Here is a 24668-nt window from a genome sequence, read left to right as displayed (position 1 = left end):
GATCCATTCATTGATCCTGAGAGAAAATGACAAAAAATACGGTTTCGTTTTCTTTATTTACTTACCTCACATCCAGCATTAGCATCGCTACTAGAGAATCAATAGGTGTGTTAGGGCTTATGGTAGGATACCTAGAAAAGCATGCCCAAATCCTCCAAGTCTCTTTAAATCAAATGTTATAGCAAACCAAATACCATAATAAGTTGCACATATAGAATATTGGAGTATATTATAGGAATTATATAATATTTCCTGTAAAATAAKATWWWWWTCTGAGAATACACACCAATACAGCACTATGTGTACATATAGATGGGTAGCTGGTTTCTGTATTACAGTTCTACRAAGTATTCATTCCACTGAAAGACTTTTATGAGCTGTTTTGAATGCAACTAAGCATATATGTAAGGTAATATTGATTGTAAAAAAAAATATATATATATATGCACTATATCATTTAAAAAAAAAAACTGATATATCATATAAGGCCGTGTTTTGCACTAGATTGCAGGAAATGGCATTTATAAGTGTTCAAAAATCTCTGAGTCCAAAGGAGGGCGCCTCCCCCCAGCCGTACTCAGAAGCACCACCTTGTTAAAACATCCATTGGCGGATTTTTATATGCGCTAAAATAAGATTACTTTGGTTTTGTACACAGCCATATGATATGTGGTATAGAAAAGTACAATCTTAGGCGAATACATAGCTACACAGCTATATCTCTGCAGATGATCTGTCTATCTGGTCAAAATCACGGATACAGGTCCCCCTCCAGCTAACCTTTTTGCTTTGTTTTTAGCTGTTCTTCAACTCCGCTATCCCTGTCGTTGTTGGGATAAGATACTGCCTGGATGTGATCTTCCTGTTGAACATCATCTCACGCTTTTACATTGGATATGAAAGTAATGGTGTCGTCATAATCGATTCTAAACCAGTGCAGAGAAAATATCTCCAAACATGGTTTATCATGGACCTGTTGGCTGTTCTTCCCTTTGAGACTCTGAGATACGCCTCGCCTGAATTGCATTTTATGCATATCAATCGATGTCTAAGAGTCTTACGGCTGTTTGACATAATATGTAAGTTTCTTGATTTCATTTGATTGTTTTATTGTACAATAGTGATGACATTAATCAATACTGTATTTGTAAACCACCTAAACCTTAAGTTAAAAAAAATAAAATAATGGTACATGTTAATGATTAACATAATGACAACAAGATAAAATTATAGAATTCTATTTACTGTGGCAAAAAAACGGTTAGCTTAATTTATATTGTAAAAATTCTTCCAAAACTGCCAATTAATCTAATCTTAACCTGTATATAATGTCTCATATTGTTTCAATTAAGCGTCCTTTGGAAAAGAACCTGACACCAACAAGATACATGTTGCAGTCCTGAATTCCTTTTCTATTGTTGTCCTCTGTGTTCAAGTCTCTGCGTGTGCCTGGTGAGTTGGTCTTTTAGTCAAAATTACATGGTCCTTCAAACCACCCACCATTCAAAGGCCCCTTTACAAGTAAGACTATGACATGTTTTTTCCTTCAGTCTCAAGATGAAAGATAAAATACTTGTATTTTAAAGTTGAATTCCTTATTATCTTCTTTATTTTTGCATACTAGGTACAATCAGGCGTGTATAGCTGCTCATGGTGGCCATCCAAGGGAGTGTCCAAAAGAGGAGAACTGGTTACAGCTGTTGCCAGAGTGTACGTTTRAGAGTTTTCTTCTTTGCAAAATTAGGTAGTTAGCTAGGTACTGTATGTATGTAGAGTAGGGCTCTACAGTGCAACRATTTTACTCACATAAATATTTTGCTGTGCGACCTGTAATTTACATCTAGGGGGGGAAAAAAGAGTCAGCATAGAGCCCTGATGTAGAGCAAAACATTCTCTAATGACTGGAAACAGAGATGGGATTTGTTTCATAAGTGTTGACCAACGATGTAATCCCATCATTGGTGTTGATAAACATGTTAACAACACTAAGATGTTAATAAATGTATCATTGTAGGTGCATGTATGAATGAGTCACTGTTATGTATTGAATTCAATGTTTTTTCTTGAAGTTTCAACCAATTTGACTGGAGTAACAGATTTMGAGTTTTACGCCACGTCACTATACTGGTCTGCAATAACTCTATGTTCTGTGGGGTAAGTAAGTTGCTCTTTAGTGGGTTTAAATATATATATTTTTTACCAGTACCACTTGGATATAGTGAGCAATGTTAGACAAAGGCTATTAAACATCACAAAATAACCATCTGGGCTACCTATAACCACATGGATGCTTTGTGACGTTCTCCATACATTTGTGTTCCTCTGTTATTTGCATTAGTTTGTTTTTGACGGGCACATGTGTTTTGTATTGAATGCTTTAGAATACTGGTAATTTTTCATAAAGAACTGAAAGTATAATAATATTTAGATTTTCTTAGCTATGGAGACATACATGCTAAGAAGATCCCGGAGGTTATGGTTGCCTCACTGGTAATGGTGGTTGGTTTATTTGCCTTCATTGGAGTCATCGCGACTGGAATGAGCTCCATCATTAGCAATCTGGATGCCCGGAGAGGAAGGTTCTGCCATCGAATGGAGTCCATTTGTCTTCATATGGTATATCTCAACACCCATTGACATAATTAAGTGATAATGCCCGAGAAGACGGTGTTTGGAGGATATATTGGCACGTGTGTTGTTAGGGCAAACCCTGTCAATATGTCCTCCAAACACCGGTTTCGAGGGCATTATCACTTTTATACAACYGGTTACCACAATATTCAAATAAAAATMGACATATTTTCATTAAAAATGTTATTTTGATTAACTTATTCATACTATTTTATCCTTCCACAAGATATAGTCCCGACACAAATCTAGMGTTGCTACGCAAGCCTGCTGGTCGTTCGTTCTATCGGTTCGGTTGCTAGAGACGTGACCCAGGTGTTCAGTCTTTTTGTTCTGTATCTATGGCAGTCGTTCTAAGTGTTCCATTGCCATACTGGCTGGCACCGTTCTTATCCCTTACTTGCTGGCTAGCCAACTATGGCTAACTTACAATCAAGCCAGAATAACAGCAAAGTAGATTCATTTTCATTTGTTTAAGCTGTTTTCTAAAGACATTTATTTGGATACATCCATAACAATGAGCTAATGAGGCGTGATTTCACCTGGCATAGAAAATGTGCTCACTCATCAGGACACTGTTGTTCAGAGGAGCTAGCCAACAACACAGCTAACACAGTCACTTCAAACTGAAGCTGGAAAGGCTGCAAACTAGCTGCAATACATTTTGTTTTATCTTTTTTCAATTGACATTTCTTTGTATATATCCCCCKAAAATTATGCCATCTGATTAATGATTTCGTCTGGCTGAGAAACGCTGCCTGCTTGTCTGTCTCGTCCCGACTCCCGACACGTTCATTACTATGGGACAGCTGGAGATCGAATTTGGATATTGAAACTATGTTGCAAATGTCGGAGAGACAGACAAGAAGGTTTATACAAATCTCTGCTGTTGAAAACTAAATGTTAGTCTAAAAGACATGTAAGATAATGTCTAGATGCTTTTTATAGTYGAGATKAAGTTAATAAATTGCTTGGCTGGGCTGGTGAGACAGTGGATAGGCATTTTAACGTCATAGATTTAGCCGATGGTAACTTGTGGAATAGACACCGGCTAGAATCCAGTTTGAACCAATCTGCATTCAGGATTGYACCTACCCGTTGTATAAAAAAGTAATAATCGTGATAAATTGTCTTTTTCCAGAAACAAATGGGATTGCCAGAGGAAGTTCAAACATGGGTGCATAAATATTACTATTATCTGTGGACGCATCGCAAAGGCAGTATAATCGCTGGCCTACTGGATGACCTTCCTTTTGCGCTACATTCAGAAATATCCTCTGCTTGTTACAAACCTCTGATGAAAAAGGTAAGATTTGTTTTAATGTGTACCTTGGTTTGGTCAGCCATGTATGATCCTTATAGTACTAAGATAAAGTCAAAGGCTTGAACTGTTGAGACAATGAGTATTCAATGTTTTGTATTCTCTTTCAGACAACCCTGTTTCATGATACCGAAGATAGCTTCAAAAGGGCTTTGTCACTTAAATTCAACACCTACACATACAGTCCTGGACAAGTTTTGGCAAAGCCTGGAGAAATCAATCAAAATGCATACTACATTGAACATGGAGTGGTGCAGGTACGTTTAGTTTTATCTATGAATATCAGCAGTCATCACTTTGATGCCATCATAATGAATAATAGTTTTTCATTCAACATGATTAAACTAGTTAGTACAAAACTTTAATCGATCATCCAAGTCTTTACCAAACTAAAGTGAAAATGTATAGTCCTATGCTGTAAACATTGAGTGTCCAACCAAATTTAGATTTCCATATTTCAAAATTAATTCATTAGAAAATTGCTTCCGTTTACAAATTATTATGCCCTCCTTACAGGTATTAGGAGATAATTATTGTGACAAAGTTGCCCGTTTGCTACCTGGGTCGTTAATTGGAGAGGTATGGCAAAGAGCATCATGTCTGTTTTGATATTTTGAAATATTTATTTAAAAATATAAAGCTATTCCATGGGCTTATGCATCACGTGTGTGTAAAATATGATTATTGTCCTTCAAGGCTTATCTGATGTACAGAATTCCGAGAAACACTACGATTTGTGCAGCAACATTGTGTGAAATTTGTGTGTTGGAACGAAGTGATCTTCTTGCATTGTTTGCGGATTACCCAGAAGGTAGGTATAGTTTTTTWAAATCACATTTTGATAGAACATATTGTTTAATGTAGTGTACATCCCTTGAAATCTGTTCTTTGAAATATGTATTTTCTGTGACATTACAAATACTGTCATATTTCAAAATATAATATCTTCAACAGCTGGTTTGAAGATAGCAAGAACAGCTCAAAAACGGCTGCATAATGTTAAGCATCCTATTAGGGAAGCCTTTGCTCTAGGAGTGGCATCGAACCCCCAGAATGTGGTTTTTCAGAAGGATTTAAGTGTAAATCTGTTGGTAAGTATGAGTTCTATCACAAGCCATTTCATCCAGTGTTCATGCTTCAGCGATGAACAGTACCAGTCAAAAGTTTGGACACCTACTCATTCAAGGGTTTTTCTTTATTTTAACTATTTTCTACATTGTAGAATAATAGTGAAGATGTCAAAACCATGAAATAACACATATGGAATCATATAGTAATGTTAGCAGTTGATGTTATTCTTTCATTTTACCTTTATTTAACTAAGCAAGTCAGTTAAGAACAAATTCTTATTTTCAATGACGGCCTAGGAACAGTTAACCACTGCCTTGTTCAGGGGCAAATGACKGATTTTTGCCTTGTCAGCTCAGGGATTTAATATTGCAACCTTGCGGTTACAAGTCCAACGCTCTAACCAATAGGCTACCTGCCGCCACTTAATAACACAGACCCCAAAGCAAATCAGGGGGAGGTAAATAGGGTTATTCAAAGAGGATAAATCATAGATGTTATGCTGAGAGGTAGATGGTAGATGGTCGTTCCTTCCCTGTCCTCAGTGATTCTGTCCTGTGATTCTCTCCTGTGGTTCTCGCCACAGAACAAAGGGACAGAATGTAGTTTTATAACCCAGCCCTAGCCTGTGATTGACCAATTACAATTCCTTGCAATAAAACTGCCAATGGCCAAATAACAAGTATCCTATTTCAGGTTGGACCAATAAGCACGTGCCACACGTAGAGCTATAAGTTCAGGACTGACAGTCCTAACAGATGTTGAACTGAAAACCAACTATTTCCATTGATAATTCCCTATTGACCGTTAGTACTCTATTGACCTCTCGTCCTCTGCGTTGTGTATTTATCTTTGAAATATTCTTACAGTAACCKAAAWWWTMTTCAACAAATCAAAATACAATTTATATTCTTCAAAGTAGCCATCCTTTGCCTTGATGACAGCTTTGTACGCTCTTGGCATTCTCTCAACCAGCTTCACCTGGAATGCTTTTCCAACGGTCCAAGTCATCCCAAACCATCTCAATTGGGTTGAGGTCGGGTAATTGTGGAGGCCAGGTCATTTGATGCAGCACTCCATCACTCTCCTTCTTGGTCAAATAGCCCTTACACAGCCTGGAAGTGTGTTGGGTCATTGTCCTGTTGAAAACAAATGATAGTCCCACTAAGCGCAAACCAGATGGGATGGAGTATCGCTGCAGAATGCTGTGGCAGCCATGCTGGTTAAGTGTGCTTTGAATTCTAAATAAATCACTGACAGTGTCACCAGCAAAGCACCTCTTTGCTTATTTGAGCTGTTCTTGCCATAATATGGACTTGGTATTTTACCAAATAGGGCTATCTTCTGTATACCACCCCTACCTTGGCACAACACAACTGATTGGCTCCAATGCATTAAGAAGGAAATTCCACAAAATAACTTTTAACAAGGCACACCTGTTAATMGAAATGCATTCCAGGTGACTACTTCGTGAAGGTGGTTGAGAGAATGCCAAGAGTGTGCAAAGCTCTCATCAAGGCATAGGGTGGCTACTTTGAAGAATTTCTAATTCTTTGTTTAACACTGGGTGCTACATGATTCCATATGTGTTATTTCATAGTTTTGATGTCTTCACTATTATTCTACAATGTAGAAAATTGTAAAAAATAAAAATAAAAAAAAACCTGGAATTAGTAGGTGTGGCCAAACCTTTGACTGGTACTGCACGTCTATTTGAGGAAAATAGACTTGGCGTGATGTTATTGTATTTAATTATTTTCCTTTTCAGCCAAGGGATCAGAAGATTTTTACATTGTTTATGGAATATCTTGCAAACCAGTCCCACAATGTCTCTTCATCAGTTAAAACATCTACAGATGTGAAAAGGGTAGGTTAAATGAACGAAGCAAATTGCTCAGAAATAAGAGAACATTTATTTAATTGTACAGTTGAAGTRGGAASTTTACATACACTTAGGTTGGAGTCATTAAAACTAGTTTTTTTCAACCACTCCACAAATTTCTTGTTAACAAACTATAGGTTTGGCAAGTCGGTGAGGAAATCTACTTTGTGCATGACACAAGCAATTTTCCCAACAATTGTTTACAGACAGATTATTTCACTTATAATTCACTGTATCACAATTCCAGTGGGTCAGAAGTTTACATACACTAAGTTGACTGTGCCTTTAAACAGCTTTGAAAATTCCAGAAAATGATGTCATGGCTTTAGAAGCTTCTGATAGACTAATTGACATAATGTAACGGTAGTCTTCGTCCTCCCCGTCTGAGGAGTAAGAAATGTCGGACCAAGATGCAGCGTGGTGAGTATCCATTTTAATAGGAATACGTGAAACAAACAAAATAACAAAATAAACGAACGAAGACGAAACAGTCCCGTAAAGTGACAACACAAAACACAGGAACACAGTAACAGGAACAATCACCCACAACCCACAATACAAAACAGGCTACCTAAATATGGCTCCCAATCAGAGACAACGACACACAGCTGCCTCTGATTGAGAACCATATCAGGCCAAACACATAGAAATAGACAAACTAGACAAACAACATAGAATGCCCACTCGATCACACCCTGCACAAACAAAAACAAGAAACATACACGCAAACTATGGTCAGGCGGACAGGTCCCCCCCAAAGGTGCGCAACACCTAAACCTATAGGGGAGGGTCTGGGTGGGCATCTCTCCACGGTGGCGGCTCTGGCGCGGGACGTGGACCCACTCCACCATAGTCATTGCCCGCTTCAGTAACTCTTTACCCTAATAAAGGCCCACTTGACTGAGGAGCGCCTCTGGACTGAGGGGCGCCTCCGGACTGAGGGCAGCTCCGGACTGAAGTGCGGCTCAGGCGCCTCTGGACTGAAGGGCGGCTCAGGCGCCTCTGGACTGAAGGGCGGCTCAGGCGCTCTGACTGAAGGGGCTCAGGCGCCTCTGACTGAAGGGCGGCTCAGGACATACGGCGACTCTGGCGGCTCAGGACAGACGGGCGACTCTAGCGGTCAGGACAAGACGGCGGCTCAGGACAGACGGGCGACTCTGGCGGCTCAGGACAGACGCGGCTTGGGACTCAGACAGACGGGCGACTCTGGCGGCTCAGGACAGACGGGCGCCTCTGGCGGCTCAGGACAGACGGGCGACTCTGGCGGCTCAGGACAGATGGGCGACTCTGGCGGCGCTTGACAGGAGGGAGACTCAGGCGGCGCTGGACAGGAGGACCAGGCTTGGTGCGTGGTGCCGGAACTGGTGGTACCGGGCTGGGGACGCGCACCACTAGGCGAGTGCGGGAAGCAGGAACAGGGCATACTGGACCCTGGAGGCGCACTGTAGGCCTGGTGCGTGGTGCCGGAACTGATGGTACCGGGCTGGGGACACGCACCTCAGGGCAAGTGCGGGGTGCTGGAACTGGAGGCCTGGTACGTGGTACCGCCACCGGAGGGCTGGTGCGTGGAGCTGCCACACGAGAGCTGGTGCGTGGGGCTGCCACAGGAGGGCTGGTGCGTGGAGAAGGCACCGGATAGACCGGACCGTGAAGGTGCACTACAGGTCTCGAGCACCGAGCCTGCCCAACCCTACCTGGCTGAATGCTCACTGTAGCCATGCCAGTGCAGCGAGGTGGAATAGGCCGCACTGGGCTATGCACACGTACTGGAGACACCATGCGTAGGGCTGGTGCCATGTACACCGGCCCGAGGAGACGCACTGGAGACCAGATGCGTAGAGCTGGCTTCATGGCACCTGGCTCGATGCCCACTCTAGCCCGGCCGATACGAGGCACTGCTATGTACCGCACCGGGCTATGCACACGTACTGGAGACACCGTGCGTATCTCCGCATAACACGGTGCCTGCCCGGACCATCTCTCTCCACGGTAAGCACGGGGAGTTGGCTCAGGTATCCTACCTGACTTAGCTACACTCCCCGTGTTCCCCCCCCAAGAAATGTTTGGGGCTGCCTCTCGGGCTTCCTTACGCGCTTTCGTGCTGCTTCCTCATACCGCCACCTCTCCGCTTTCGCTGCCTCCAGCTCAGCCTTGGGGCGGCGATATTCTCCAGCTTGTGCCCAGGGTCCCTTGCCGTCCAGAATTTCCTCCCAGGTCCAGGAGTCCTGCGATCGCTGCTGCTGCTGCTGCCCGTTACCACGCTGCTTGGTCCTTTGGTGGTGGGTGATTCTGTAACGGTAGTCTGAGGAGTAAGAAATGTCGGACCAAGATGCAGCGTGGTGAGTATCCATTTTAATAGGAATACGTGAAACAAACAAAATAACAAAATAAATGAACGAAGACGAAACAGTCCCGTAAAGTGACAYCACAAAACACAGGAACACAGTAACAGGAACAATCACCCACAACCCACAATACAAAACAGGCTACCTAAATATGGCTCCCAATCAGAGACAACGACACACACCTGCCTCTGATTGAGAACCATATCAGGCCAAACACATAGAAATAGACAAACTAGACAAACAACATAGAATGCCCACTCAGATCACACCCTGACCAAACAAAACATAGAAACATACACAGCAAATGATGGTCAGGGCGTGACACATAAGTTGAGTCAATTGGAGGTGTACCTGTGGATGTATTTCAAGGCCTACCTTCAAACTCTGTGCCTCTTTGCTTGACATCATGGGAAAATCAAAAGAAATCAGCCAAGACCTCAGAAATACAATTGTAGACCTCCACAAGTCTGGTTCATCCTTGGGAGCAATTTCCAAATGCCTGAAGGTACCACGTTCTTTTGTACAAACAATAGTATGCAAGTATAAACACCATGAGACCACGCAGCCTTCATACCGCTCAGGAAAGAGACGCGTTCTGTCTCCTAGAGATGAACGTACCTTGGTGCGAAAAGTGCAAATCAATCCCAGAACAACAGCAAAGGACCTTGTGAAGATGCTGGAGGAAACAAGTACAAAAGTATCTATATCCACAGTAAAACGAGTCCTATATTGACATAACCTGAAGGGTCGCTCAACAAGGAAGAAGCCACTGCTCCAAAACCGCCATAAAAAAAACACTACGGTTTGCAACTGCACATGGGGACAAAAATTGTACTTTTTGGAGAAATATCCTCTGAAACAAAAATAGAACTGTTTGGCCATAATGACCATCGTTATGTTTTGGAGGAAAAGGAGGGATGCTTTCAAGCCGAAGAACACCATCCCAACCGTGAAGCACTGGGGTGGCAGCATCATGTTGTGGGYGTGCTTTGCTGCAGGAGGGACTGGTGCACTTCACAAAATAAATGGCATCATGAGGCAGGAAAATTATGTGGGTATATTGAATCAACATCTCAACACATCAGTCAGGAAGTTAAAGCTTGGTCGCAAATGGGTCTTCCAAATGGACAATGACCCCAAGCATACTTCCAAAGTTGTGGCAAAATGGCTTAAGGACAACAAAGTCAAGGTATTGGAGTGGCCATCACAAAGCCCTGACCTCAATCCTATAGAAAATTTGTGGGCAGAACTGAAAAAGCYTGTGCGAGCAAGGAGGCCTACAAACCTGACTCAGTTACACCAGCTCTGTCAGGAGGAATGGGCCAAAATTCACCCAACTTATTGTGGGAAGCTTGTGGAAGGCTACCCGAAACGTTTGACCCAAGTTAAACAATTTAAAGGCAATGCTACCAAATACTAATTGAGTGTATGCAAACTTCTGACCCACTGGGAATGTGATGAAAGAAATAAAAGCTGAAATAAATAATTCTCTCTAATGTTATTCTGACATTTCAAATTCTTAAAATAAAATTGTGATCCTATCTGACCAAAGACTGGGAATTTTTACTAGGATTAAATGTCAGGAATTGTGAAAAACTGAGTTWAAATTTATTTGGCTAAGGTGTATGTAAACTTCCSACTTCAACTGTATATCCTTCTATGAGTGCTTAATATCTTGATTTTTTTTTATCCCAGTCTGTTTGGATGAGAACTATTCGACCAGATGGCATTTTTGCTCAGAAGTGGGAGGTTTTTATGTTGTGGTGTATCACCATTTCCATTTTTATTGAAACATGGGTACTTTTTTTCACCAACAATCTAGACACAAAGGGTGAGTCCTGTTGGAATTTTTCAATTACCTGATTTTCCAGACCACCACTAGAACAACTGTAAACTCTTTTGTTGAAAGAAATGCATCCACCACTAAAGGTTAGCGAGTCCTTAATCTAAAATGAATCGATTACTGAAAATGTTTTTGTGAAGTTTTTTAAAAATGGCTTTACAGGCTTTTACAACGAAGGATGGGGTGTGCTCTATCTTACAATCAGCTCGTTGGTTGATTTTTTTGCCATTATCGACATATTTGTGAACCTCCGCACAGAAGTTTTTACAAAAGATGGTAATGTTTTGGTCTTTGTTGTTTTGATAGGTTTGATACTGATGCCATTTCAGTGAATAGAAACACGCATGTTAATTGTGGTTTATTTTCTCTGTTAACAAAGGCTATCAAGCTGACATAATGGTTATTTTTGACAACTATCGAAAATCTTGGAATCTGTATTATGACGTCCTGGCTGTTTTCCCTTTGGACTTCTTCTCTTTTACAACAAGCGGAGAAGCACATTGGAYAGTTTTAGGCTATGTCCGATGGAATCGTCTTATTTGGATTCGGAAGGTAACAAGTTTAATGTCTCATAGTTTTTATGACCATGTAGGTCATTGTGAGGCTGAACCTGAACACAAATGTTCTTACATTTCAGGTGTGTTTGTTTTTCAACAAAAAAGAAAATGACATGGATAAGAACCTGTTTGAGCTAAGAACGGCTAAATGTCTTTTCCTCCTGATTTTCTCTGTGCACTGRTGCTCTGGAGTAATGTATCTCACAGGCTGCAAGGACTTCAGGTAATATTCCAACCTTTTAGAAAAAAAGACAATGGGTTGGAAGTGTTAATGACTTATGTTTCAATTGATGTTTAGACAAGTATTACATTTTTCCATAGGTGTGATGAAGAGTCATGGGCCTGGAACACAGGACTGAAAGCCAGCCATAGCAACTTGTATCATTATATMATTTCTGTTTATTGGACCACAACAAGCATGACAACCATTGGTAYGATTAAGTCCACCCCGCTCAGTAAATACAACAGTACAGTGCCTTAAACGTTTCATAACTGAATATTTCTCTCTRAGGATATGGTGACATTGTTCCCAGCACTATGAAAGAGCGACTTACTGCTGTGTTTGTTTGCTTCATTGGCTTGTTTGTCTTTAACTACATCATCAGTCAAGTCTATGCCACATTGGCCAGTCAGAATGCTGCCAGGTGAATATTTTTTACTTTTGTATGTTTTTTAATGAGTGTGTATTGATGTGCATTGGTTTATAACTCCTAAGCAAGACTATCTTTTCTCCAGGGTTACATTTCAGAATCTCCTCTCAGCTATGACCAACTTCATGGAAAGCCATGACCTTAGTTTATCTCTTCAAACAAGGGTCACTGAGTATATGAGTCTTCTTTGGTCAAAGTACCAGTAAGTTTGTTTTTAAGTTTTTCAAATATATCTCAGAGGCCATTCCTTTCAATAGACCAAATATGTATTATTATTTTTATGTTTCAGGGGTCAAGCATACCCAGGAGGCCAATTTTTAATGCATGACTTGCCAATCGAACTTCAACAGATTGTCCTGATGAAAGAGAGAGGGAGGTTCTTGTCAAAGGTATCCATATTTGTTTTGTACAGTATGTACCTGTATGCTGATAAAGACAGTCATATCACATATTTTGTAGTTAGGAAGAAAAACACATTGCAGACTGTTTATAAAGGAAATCGATTTTTCATACAGCTTTAACTTAATATACAATCATAACAGGGGTGACACTATTATGCTTTTGAGTCATTTATGAGCTCATCAGTTATTTCTTCTTTCATTGCAACCATCATCCGTTTTATACAGCATAATCAACCTATGTTTAAATAAAGAGGGACATTTATTTTTACTCAACAGATTCCTTATTTCGAGCAAGCTGGACAAGCGTTCATTCGGGATCTCGCATCAACATCTGTCATGTATTTCTTTCCCAGAGGGGAGATCATCCAGTACAGTGAAACTATTACCAGAGAACTATTTTGCATTCGAAAAGGGACTTGCCAGGTTTGTATGAAAGAGTTATGCTTGTATGAATGATACGTAATGTGTATTCACATTATACAGTTACTCACCCCCCCACCCCCCATTTGTTTTTGTTTTTACAAGTAAATCCTTTGATTTGATTTTCAAGATTCTAAGTGATGACTTGTCTGAAATTGTTGGACTCTACGGTGAAGGAATGTATTTCGGGGAGGTAATATTTACAAAGACATTTCCTCAAGTAAAGTTTTGATTGACTACTTTTATTCATATTTGMAATGTTACACTGAATACTCGTTGGATCTAATTTCAGGCTGGATTTCTGTTTGGAAAACAAGCTACAATGACCGTCCGTGCAAAGACTCATTGTGAGATATTAGTGATCGATTTTGACAAAATTAAATCTGTTCTGGAGAGATACCCGGTCATTGAAAGGTACATCTATTTTAACACTTGGAGCTCTAGTTTCAGTTGGTGTTAAGGCGGCGCCAGTGTCAAATGCACGTTAGTTTGCAATTTCGTCATGTAAAAACTGGAGCAATGGCATTTCCAAGCCCTAAAGCCAGGTTCGGGAATTGACCCGTCTTATATCACCTCGCTCGCGTCAGATGGGAGGGTAGACATATTTGAGGTATGTCCTTAAAATCATGATCCAAAGTGTTAATTTCAGGCAGCGRTGATAGAGATTTTAAGACCAACCAAAAGCTGGTTTTAGCGGTTACGCATGTGGTAATGGGATAAATGTTGAAGGCGGAAACAACCTATCCAGCGGTGACGCACACTGCCCATATTGCGCATGGAACATGAGTAGCCTTTATACTTCGTATTTAGAAACATAAAAAATACATGTTTCTTCTTATTTCGTMTATTTGGTTAAAAACCAACCTTAACCTCCCCTGCTCTCAATGAAGTTTTTTTTTGTTCTGCCCACTGCAATAGCGAAGTAGTCAAGAGRGTCGATAAGGGTTTGGCTCCTGAGACCGTTTGGAAATACATCTTAATCATCTAAGCTTTATTAATATATCAAGTTTGAGAGGAGTAAAACAGTGAGATGATATTCCCTTTTTTATCTATACATTGTAGGCAGACTCACATTATTTTAGCCATGCAMGTCCCGTTTTGGACTTGCTTAAAACACTCCATGATGTAGGCTGCGTGTCCATAAGCCATTTAACAAACTATAATGGACTAACATTGGAATTGGAGTTGGAGTTGATTCCAAGGCAACACATAAAAGGCAACACATAAAAGACCGTAAACACAACTTGAAGCAACCACATATTCCGCCATGGAGCATGAGAGGCCAAGCCTCGACACACCCACAACTTATTTATTCATCAAAACCCAGCYCATTTGCACCAACTCCAGCAAGTGCGCCGATAAATGTGATAGTTAAAATAGCACAAATATTTCTGACACACACCTGAACCTATAGCACTACCGCCTGCCCTTAGATTTATCCTTTTGTTAAATAGAGTCCATAATATGAATTGTCATATGAATTGTCAAATGTGATAAGAGATTTCCTGTTCAAATGTGTATGCACAAACGTTATAAATGCCATATACTGGTAGAGAAACAGAGATTGAGTGAATTATATAATGCAAATCATGATTTCTGATTTTGTTTCCTTCTAGCCAAATTACAGAATTGCAATCAACACCAGGGTATTACGACACTTTACTGCAAAGCGTTGAAGAAATTATGAAGTCTGAGGAACAGGATGATGACACACTAAAGAAGAAAGATGCCTCGTTGACATATCAAGGTCGTCGATATGCCAAGAAGTCAAAGTGTTGTAAGTTTTCCCTTCACCATGTCTGCATACAATATGTGCCTCTGTTATTCAATTACTAGAAAAAACTAAACATACAACGATTGTAGATATTGAGGACTTTGGAAACTTCCCAATCTATGCTGGAGCAGAGGAAGAAACTGTTGAGGAAAAACTTCTGAAACTGAGCAAAACTAAACTGATACCTCCCACACCAAGGTATGCAGACAACTGCTCAGGCTCGTGAAACTTGTCACTGTCAAACCATCCACATTTCATAATAAAAACCACAATATAACGAGCATTTACATAAACATTTACATCTAGTTAGTTTTTTTGCTCCAAGAGACAAATTACAGTGCATTCGGAAAGTATTCAGACCCCCTGATTTTTTCCCACATTTTGTTACTTTACAGCCTTATTCTAAAATTTATTCGATTTTTTTAAAAACTTAATCAATCTACACACAATACCCCAATAATGACATCACAATACCCCATAATGACATCACAATACCCCATAATGACATGGTGAGAACAGGTTTTTAGAAATGTACATAAGTATTCAAACCCTTTGCTATGAAACTCGAAATTGAGCTCAGGTGCATCCTGTTTGCATTGATCCTCCTTGAGATGTTTCTACAACTTGATTGGAGTCCACATGTGGTAAATTCAATTGATAGGACATGATTTGGAAAGGCACACACCTGTCTATATCAGGTCCCACAGTTGACAGTGCATGTCAGAGCAAAAACCAAGCCATGAGGTCGAAGAAATTGTCTGTAGAGCTCCGAGACAGGACTGTGTCGAGGCACAGAACTGGGGAAMGGTACCTAAACATTTCTGCAGCATTGAAGGTCCCCAAGAACATAGTGGCCTCCATCATTCTTAAATGGAAGAWGTTTGGAACCACCAAGACTCTTCCTAGAGCTGGCTGCCCTGCCAAACTGAGCAATCGTGGGAGAAGGGCTATGGTCAGGGAGGTGACCAAGAACCCAATGGTCACTCTGACAGAGCTCCAGAGTTCCTCTGTGGAAATGGGAGAATCTTACAGAACYACAACCATCTCTGCAGCACTCAACCAATCAGGCCTTTATGATAGTGGCCAGACGGAAGCCACTCCTCAGTAAAGGGCACATGACAGCACAGTTGGAGTTTGCCGAAAGGCACCTAAAGACTCTCAGACCATGATAAACAATATTCTCTGGTCTGATGAAACCAKGATTGAACACTCTGGCCTGAATGCCAAGCGTCACAACTGGAAGAAACCTGGCACCATCCCTACGGTGAAGCATGGTGGTGGCAGCATCATGCTGTGGGGATGTTTTTCAGCGGCAGGGACTGGAAGGGAAAGATGAACGGAGCAAAGTACAGAGAGATCCTTGATGAAAACATGCTCTCAGACTGGGGCGAAGGTTCACCTTCCAACAGGACAACGACCCTAATCACACAGCCAAGACAACAAAGAAGTGGCTTCGGGACAAGTTTCTGAATGTTTCTGGGTGTGGCCCAGCCAGAGCCCGGACTTGAAACCGATCTAACATCTCTGGAGAGACCTGGAAATAGCTGTGCAGCGACACTCCCCATCCAACCTGACAGAGCTTGAGAGGATCTGCAGAGATGAATGGGAGAAATTCCCCAAATATAGGTGTGCTAAGCTTGTTGCGTCATACCCAGGAAGACTTGAGGCTGTAATCGCTGCCAAACATACGTAAACAAAGTACTGAGTAAAGGGTCTGAATACTTATGGAAATGTTATGTTTCCGATTTTTTTTAATACATTTGCAAAAAAATCGAAAAACCTGTTTTTGCTTTGTCATTATGAGATATTTTGTGTAGATTGATGAGGAAAAAATTATTTCATACATTTTGAAATAAGGCTGTAACGTAACTAAATTTGGAAAAAGTCAAGGGGTCTGGAATACTTTCCGAATACACTGAATGTCTGTAACAAATTAATCAAATCAAAATGAATTTGTCACGTGCCCCGAATACAACACGTGTATACCTTAACGTTAAATGCTTACTTACAAGCCCTTAACCTACAATGCAGTTCAAGAAATATAGGTAATCAAACATTTACTAAATAAACAAAAGTAAATWAAAAATAGTGTGAGAAGTTATTCAAGTTACAACCTCTCTTTTGTTTTTTAGAACTGCGCAAGAGAGATTAGCAGTTTTTCTTCAGATCCTGTCCTTCAGTGTATATAATGCTTAATGTTTCATTGAAACAAACTGACAGACAGACAGTGTGTTCTAAATGACTTGAAATAATAATATGTTATGGGACTTGATGACAGTGTATGACACTGCTCTGTAATGAAAATGTTTTTTTCTTCTAGATATAGGGGTGCCATTTTGCCAAGCAATCCACTGTACATCCGATGGGAATGTTTCCGATTTGTTTTGGCCATAACGGTCAGCATCAATAGCTCTCTTCTTTTTGCTTTTCTCCACTACAAAAAGGAACTCTGGATTTTGTCCTACATTCTGGGCCTTTTTTGCTGGATTGACATGTATATCCGTTTGCATGTTGCTTTTTACAAGGACAATCTCAAAGTGGACACGCTGGAAACGGCAAAACACTATGTGAAGACAAGCTTTCTAATAGATCTCATCAGCTGTTTTCCCTGGGAAGTTATTGGCTGGATGGTGGTTTCCCCTTTTGATGAGAATGGATTTTACTCAAACAGTGAAGCGCTGCACCTATATGCATATCTCAGAGCCCCACATCTTCTCCAGTTATATCGGATTCCTCTTGCATTTTCATTCTGGCAATCAGGGATTGCAACCGAAAAGACGATTGTCACATTTGCTAAGTTCTTTCTGTATAGCGTACTTTTTCTTCACTTCAGCACTTGCATCGTTTTTGCAATTGTATGCCCTCCAGCAGACTTGTTTGGTGACACAACCAATTACTTACTGCCTATGATAAAGCACAACTGTTCATCACAATCCTGGGTGTATCACATGGACTACACGTTTAACGTAGTGTACGGTAGGTTCTAACTCAACTAGTTTGTTTTACTGCTACTATTGTTGTACTACTATCTTAACCATATACAGTACCAGTCAAAAGTTTGGACACAGAATGCCTAGAGTGTGCAAAGCTGTCATCAAGGCCAAGGGTGGCTACTTTGAAGAATCAAAYATATATTTAGATTTGTTTAACACTTTTTTGGTTACTACGTGATTCTATCTGTGTTATTTCCATAGGTTTGATGTCTTCATTATTATTCTACAATGTAGAAGATAGTACAAATAAAGAAAAACCCTTGAATGAGTAGGTGTGTCCAAACTTTTGACTGGTACTGTATAATACCATTAAATTACACTACAACATAGGTTATCAAAAACAATTGTTATGGAAAGTGTGTAGAGAACTTTGTATTGTCATGGACAACTCTTCTTCCCCTCAGAAACGGCTACCTTCACAGAACTGTATTCCATAAGTTTATATTTTGCAACTGCAACTCTCAGTGGTGTAGGCTATGGTGATATACATCCTTATCTAACCTCTATGGTAAGGTTATTCAAATTACAAACAGTTTCAGGATCAATTAAGTCATAAACAACTCAAGATCACAGCAATATATATATTTTTAAAGCTACTGTAAAAGGTTTATACGGTTATTATTAAATGTACAGTATTTGAAAGTAATTATATATTTTTTTTTTGTGTGTGTCTTTGCAGAAAATGACCATGGTCTTCATAATGGTGTCTGGAGCATTGTATTGTGGTTATGTGGCTGGTACATTTGCTGCTATGTTAGCCAATGCAGATGCTACAAGGGCAGCTTTTACTGAGAAAAAGGAAAGCATACAACTATTCTTGAAGGTAAGGTTTTTATTTTTGTAGATGTGATATTGTTTGTAGCAACATCTGTTGCTTACCTGTTGTATGTTTTGAGGTCTCATTATGTGCAATTCTCTGCCTTAGAGTCAGAACATTACAGGGGCTCTATATCACAATACTGTGAACTTCTATGCTTTCAAATGGATAAGAACGAAAGGAATAGACCAAGACACACTGTTTGAGTATTTGCCATCGTCTCTACTCGGAGATATATCTACCATTATCTACTCTGACCTTATTGCAAAGGTACATTTATCAATTTATATTTTTAGCAGCTTAGACTACCTTGATTTAATGTTGTGACTAAAGTAAATATACCAGTATGCACTTATTATTATTATTGTTTAATTTTAGGCATTTGGACTTGATATCAAAAGGAAGCAGCGAAGGAACTCAGTGGCACAACATTTATCCCCACTCGAGAGAACATTATCTGGAAAGCTTGATGTAAAATAATTTGTACTTTTTCCAGCTCATAAATATTTTTCTTCAAATATTTTCTTCAAAATGAATTCTGGAAGCTAAGTTTATTTTTGTTCTGCCAACTCTACAGGGACCCTTTTTTCACAAAATTCTGAGGAAAGAGAGTGTGGACCAATTGGAAACAGATGGGGGATTCATTCGGTTACTAGCTAGACAGATTCGACCGTGCCTTTACAGAGCTAATGACCTGATATGCAAAAGAAATGACTTTGGATCTGAGGTGTGACACACGGCCCTGCTGTGTTAAGGTTTCTATTTTCTATGACAGCAGGGCTCAATCCTAATGACAGGAAAGGGTGTACATGAGAATGTTGCTGTTGCTCTCTTCACCATTTTTGTTATTACTAGCATTTTTTCCCTTAGATGTATTTCATTGAAAAGGGAGAAGTAGAAGTCTTGTCACAGGACGAGTTGACTGTTATCATCAAACTGAATGCGGGACAATACTTTGGAGAAGGGAGCCTTCTGTTTGCAGAACCTCGTGCAACCACAATAAGGCATGATACTTTTGATGACTTAAAGCATAATTTTCTCTCATTTAAATATAAAATGATGTGTCTCTGATCAAATACATTTCAGATTGTAGCATTGTATGTCTTGTAACAAACAGTATTATACTGTTTTCTTGTGCGTCCCAGGGCTGCCACAAATTGTGATCTGTATGTCCTCTCCAAGAAAAGCCTTGATGAAACTGTCAAATACTATCCAGACATTTGCAAACAGATAAAGAAAGCTGCAGAAACGAAACGTGAACAGCTACTGCAAAGAACAATGGACATGTCAAAAGTTCAGAAGAATGTTTCAGCAACTGACATACTTATGAATGACACAGGATGTAAGTTGGCTGGCATTACTTCAGAAATATTGCTATATTCATGTGTTGATGAAATAGAAAGTCCTGCAAGAGCAAATCTATGTAACTTTTATAAGTATTTGTACTGAGGCACCCTACCACACATTTTTAAACTGCCCCACAAAAATGTTTTGGTGCCAACATTGCTTTTTTTTTTTTTTATCTTTCAAGTTATAGGAAAAAGCTTTGCTTAGCTCTTTGGTGTAGTATTGCTGCAGCAAACATATTTATTATAATTGTAGCTTTTATGGGTTGCACCATTTATACATGAGCCATTTGTTTCGTCCATCAGATATAAAGCTTTACAAGCACTGCATGGCAGAAGAGGAAAATAAAGCAAAGTTTAAAGACTTCCCATTTCATGTCCGAATTAAGACAAGCATCACTCAGTTCTTGATCAGTTTTCTGTTGAACGTCATCAGAATCCACAACACAACAATCAATCCGGAGAGCACAGTACGTGTTGTGTATCAGTACACATCTTGCCTTCTGATCATCATTCTGTTTTGGGCGATAACATATATGGTAGGTGGTACACATTGTTCTCGGAATTAGAATTTGTTGTCGCATAATTGTTTGCTATATCCATTAGCGGAGTTCTGCTTATTGTATTATTGACCTCAAGGTAAAATATCAGTCAAATATAATAATAATCTGTATGAATATTCGTGTTGGGACACTTGAGTTGTAAGTAGTTTATAAGAAAATATGAATCATTGATTTCCCTCAATTTCAGCCATCTGTGTTCGATCTTGACCGAGGCATCTTTTTGTTCACTATGATTATCGAATACATTCAAATGATTGAGGTGAGAGACGCAGCTCACGAATTTGTCAGTAATCTAAATATCCACCTTAGGGTCCTTTCAGTCTGTTGATACATTGTGTTTCCATAAATTATAATGTACACTACACCCACCTTTTTGTTTTAACCTTGTATTAAATAAGCCTGCCTCAATATGCAAATATCCTTCAGAACGGATTTGTTTTTCGGTCTTTGCGTGTGATTACATAGACAATGTTATTTTTCTTTCAGATCATTTTGAAATTTCATATTTGTTTCTACGATGAAAGTGGATCATACATCTCAGACTACAGATCTGTGTCACTGAGCTATATGACGAGGAAAGTGGGATACATTTATGATGTCATATGCTCATTCCCATATGCATTTACAATTTTGCATCTCATGAATCAAGTGTCACCGACAACATTTCTGCCCATAATAGTATATGTTCGCACTTTTCATCTCCTCCGGATTCTGACTGTACTTGTCTTCATGCACAAGGAGGAGCAATCCATCATAACTAAGTATATGCATTATGTTTTTGTTAAATATAGCATGTTCTCGATGCTGTTTTCACCAGTATGTGTTTAAACTGTTGTGTGATACAATTTCCCACAGTCAAGTTGTTGATTGGTGTTATCGCCAGTCTTTTGCCTCTAATCTATTTTCTCTTCTCTCGTTTTACATTGACAGCTTGCTTGCCATACGAATCATCAAGTACTTGGTCCATGCAATCCTGTTTGTCCACTGTACCGCAGTTTTATTTCTTTTATTTGCTTTGCATGGTGGCTTTAAATCGTGGGTTGTCAACACAGGTAAGGTCAGCTAAAATGGATAAGGCATAATGAATGGTTAAATTAGTTTTTAATAATGAAAATAAATAAATGAATATAATTCATGTATTAATTACAATACATTTATTAGACTTTTGACAGCGGTTTTAGTCTAACATATGCAGCATTTCTGAGTTTCTAAATATGTAAACACTAGATTTATTTGTGTTGTTTTAATGTTTTGTTTTTACAGAAGTGTTTTACATCCCTGATATTTACACCTACTCCGTATATTGGACTTTAGCAACTTACACAACAACAGGCTATGGTGATATCCGTGCAGTGACATACAGAGAATTGTTATTCTCCATTTTGATAATGATTCTTTCCAAGATYCAAGTCAGTTATAATATGGGACTTCTCTCATCCACTCAAACAAACAAGCAATCACTTCAAGTGGCGTATGAAGAGAAACTGCAGGTATTAACAAAATACTCAAGACTAGAGTCAACTTTTGATTAATTGCAATTCGGTCTTCAAAAACTGAAAATGACGTACTGTTGCGAGGGAACTATGAATTTGAGTGACTCATTATCTTTCTCTTTTAATGCAGGCAGTCCAAAACTACATGATGGATGAAAACATTCCATCAGCGCTGCAAAATCGCGTAATCCGATTCTACAATTACCGATGGACACGCACCAAAGGGATAAATTCAGAAGAATTGTTCAAAGATACACCTCATTGTATGAAAGTTGAAATTTTCTCAAGGTAACTAGCCAAGCCATCAATACTAATGTCTACAACTGCTTAGTGATGAAATGTTAAATTGTTACATACTGTACCAAACTACTACTTCATTTGACGAATGATGTGTACAAAAGAAGACCATGTAGCATGGGCTTATAAAAACCCTTTATTATTTTCTCACCATTTTAGAATAAGCGTGAATCTACTGAAGAAAAATCAGCTCTTCACTCACCTCTCAGAAACATTCCTGCGACACTTGGCAACGAAAATGTTGCTGAAAAGCTACACCTCTGGTAAACTTGAGCATCATGGGCTAAATACTAACTTGTAACTGGGATAACTTCACATTTTGCCCATTTCATTTTCTATGGACTTCATTAACTAAGATTCTGCACCTAACCACTTCTGAGGAATAATCTGACAGTGTGTACATTACCACATGAGTTATTCACAAGTATTTTGAGTGGGGAACATTGTATACTTTTCGGTATACATGCTGAAATGCGATCTCTTCTAGGGGAATACATCAGTAGAAGGGGAGACTCTGGCCGTGGCATGTTGCTGATCCTGATTGGTAAGGTGAAACTTTGCTCATGGAGAACTGGAAAGGAGGCCATTGAGTATCTTACAACTGGAGCCGCCTTGGGAGTTGACTTGCTGCTGAAATCCAAGTTGTGTAGATACACTGCCATTGCTGATAACTATGTGGATATATTTTTCCTGTCGAAAGAGCACTTTGAAGAAGTTGGGTCGTATTACCCAGATGTCATGAATAAGCTGCTAAAGAGAGCCTCAAACGTTATCAACATGTACTAACTGACTAGGTACCCCCTTTCCCTACTAAGGTATACAGGCTGGTCACAATATTGATCAATAGTAGGAAAGCTCAAATGTGAACTCCTTTGTAATTCTGTTTACAGTTGTTTTTTTGTGACCAAAGATGACTTGTTGACTGAAAAAACATTGTCTCGGTAAATGTACTATTATAGAATATATATTTATATCCGTTTAAGTAAATAATCTAGATGTATAGAAATAATTGACCAAATAAATGTGTTCCAACTGTTTTAAATATGCATGTGCAATGTGCAATGTGAATAAAGTGTACTTATTGTTTAACTGGATTGCTTCAATATATATTCATTGAAGTAAATGAATGAAGAATGACTTAAGTGTTTTTACCCTTTATTTGCCTGAAAAAAAAACAGCACTCCGGAACTATGGCCCTTAGGAAAGAATGGGATGATGGGAGCATTTGTAGTTCTCTTCTTGAACAGCAGAGGGCCCAATTGATTCATACAAGTTACACTAACCACGTGTGCCTTTTTAGTTTGTAGAGGTCATTTCAATGTTCTGCTCTTAGAACCTATAGCCAGCACCTAGATGATCTAGGTTTCATGCATTTTAATAGTGTGATTTCCTGCCAATAATCCCCAGATTCCATAAACATAACATTGCAGTGAATTACTCTTTTTTTTTGCCATTTCAATAGGCATTTTTAATTTCATATCTCTGGATGAAGCATGGACATTCGAAAATAAATACATATTCTGTACACTTACCATTTGTTTATCAGTATTATGTATTGTCAATTATATTGTACTTAATCTCCACAGGACAGTCCACAAAAATAAAGATAAACTTGATATCTTCTTACACTGAACAAAAATATAAACGCAACATGTAAAGTGTTGGTCCCATGTTTCATGAGCTGAAATAAAAGATCCAAGAAATGTTCCATACGCACAAAAAGCTTATTTCTCTTAAATTTTGACAACAAATTAGTTTACATTCCTGTTTGTGAGCATTTCTCCTTTGCCAAAATAATCCATCCACTTGACAGGTGTGGCATATCAAGAAAGTTGATTAAACAACATGATCATTACACAGGTGCACCTTGTGCTGGGGACAATAAAAGGCCACTCTAAAATGTGCAGTTACACAATGCCACAGATGTCTCAAGTTTTGAGGGAGTGTGCAATTGGCATGCTGCCTGCAGGAATGTCAACCAGAGCTATTGCCAGAGAATTGAATGTTCATTTCGCTACCTGTTTTAAATGTTGCTTGTAAATGTATTTGCAATTCTTATAGAATGTACTACTTATATATCCAAGCCTTTTGCCAGCTTTACGTGATTAATTTGTTGAATTTCCATTGAATTGTTTGCTTTATTGTTCAATTTCTTCGTAAAGCTGCCTCCAACGTCGTTTTATAGAATTTGGCAGTACGTCCAACCTGCCTCACAACCGCAAAGCATGTGCAACCACGCCAGCCCAGGACCTCCACATCCGGCTTCTTCA

General features: G+C 39.4%; 1 protein-coding gene across 1 annotated transcript in view; it reads left to right on the top strand.

Annotated features, from left to right (window-relative positions):
• cngk (cyclic nucleotide-gated potassium channel) overlaps positions 1–23490 on the top strand; it is a 32730-nt gene extending 9240 nt beyond the window's left edge. Inside the window, exons 2-41 of the mRNA XM_023968408.2 lie at positions 800–1079; positions 1353–1452; positions 1625–1710; positions 2070–2154; positions 2439–2616; positions 3770–3934; positions 4060–4206; positions 4466–4528; positions 4646–4760; positions 4904–5040; positions 6786–6884; positions 10940–11075; positions 11250–11363; positions 11467–11639; positions 11725–11867; positions 11966–12075; positions 12156–12288; positions 12380–12496; positions 12584–12683; positions 12972–13118; positions 13246–13308; positions 13408–13529; positions 14732–14892; positions 14979–15087; positions 17210–17865; positions 18287–18390; positions 18562–18705; positions 18808–18969; positions 19078–19170; positions 19277–19426; positions 19570–19703; positions 19845–20041; positions 20352–20584; positions 20796–20867; positions 21095–21369; positions 21539–21660; positions 21872–22098; positions 22232–22389; positions 22558–22661; positions 22886–23490. Coding sequence (XP_023824176.1) covers positions 800–1079; positions 1353–1452; positions 1625–1710; positions 2070–2154; positions 2439–2616; positions 3770–3934; positions 4060–4206; positions 4466–4528; positions 4646–4760; positions 4904–5040; positions 6786–6884; positions 10940–11075; positions 11250–11363; positions 11467–11639; positions 11725–11867; positions 11966–12075; positions 12156–12288; positions 12380–12496; positions 12584–12683; positions 12972–13118; positions 13246–13308; positions 13408–13529; positions 14732–14892; positions 14979–15087; positions 17210–17865; positions 18287–18390; positions 18562–18705; positions 18808–18969; positions 19078–19170; positions 19277–19426; positions 19570–19703; positions 19845–20041; positions 20352–20584; positions 20796–20867; positions 21095–21369; positions 21539–21660; positions 21872–22098; positions 22232–22389; positions 22558–22661; positions 22886–23184 — 6213 coding nt within the window. The 3' untranslated portion in view covers positions 23185–23490. The remainder of the gene's footprint in view (positions 1–799; positions 1080–1352; positions 1453–1624; positions 1711–2069; positions 2155–2438; positions 2617–3769; positions 3935–4059; positions 4207–4465; positions 4529–4645; positions 4761–4903; positions 5041–6785; positions 6885–10939; positions 11076–11249; positions 11364–11466; positions 11640–11724; positions 11868–11965; positions 12076–12155; positions 12289–12379; positions 12497–12583; positions 12684–12971; positions 13119–13245; positions 13309–13407; positions 13530–14731; positions 14893–14978; positions 15088–17209; positions 17866–18286; positions 18391–18561; positions 18706–18807; positions 18970–19077; positions 19171–19276; positions 19427–19569; positions 19704–19844; positions 20042–20351; positions 20585–20795; positions 20868–21094; positions 21370–21538; positions 21661–21871; positions 22099–22231; positions 22390–22557; positions 22662–22885) is intronic.
• Positions 23491–24668: the final 1178 nt, after the last annotated feature.

The sequence above is a fragment of the Salvelinus sp. IW2-2015 genome, linkage group LG23 (assembly GCF_002910315.2).
Source record: "Salvelinus sp. IW2-2015 linkage group LG23, ASM291031v2, whole genome shotgun sequence".
Classification (NCBI taxonomy): Eukaryota; Metazoa; Chordata; class Actinopteri; order Salmoniformes; family Salmonidae; genus Salvelinus; species Salvelinus sp. IW2-2015.
This window is presented reverse-complemented; position numbering and strand designations above follow the sequence as displayed.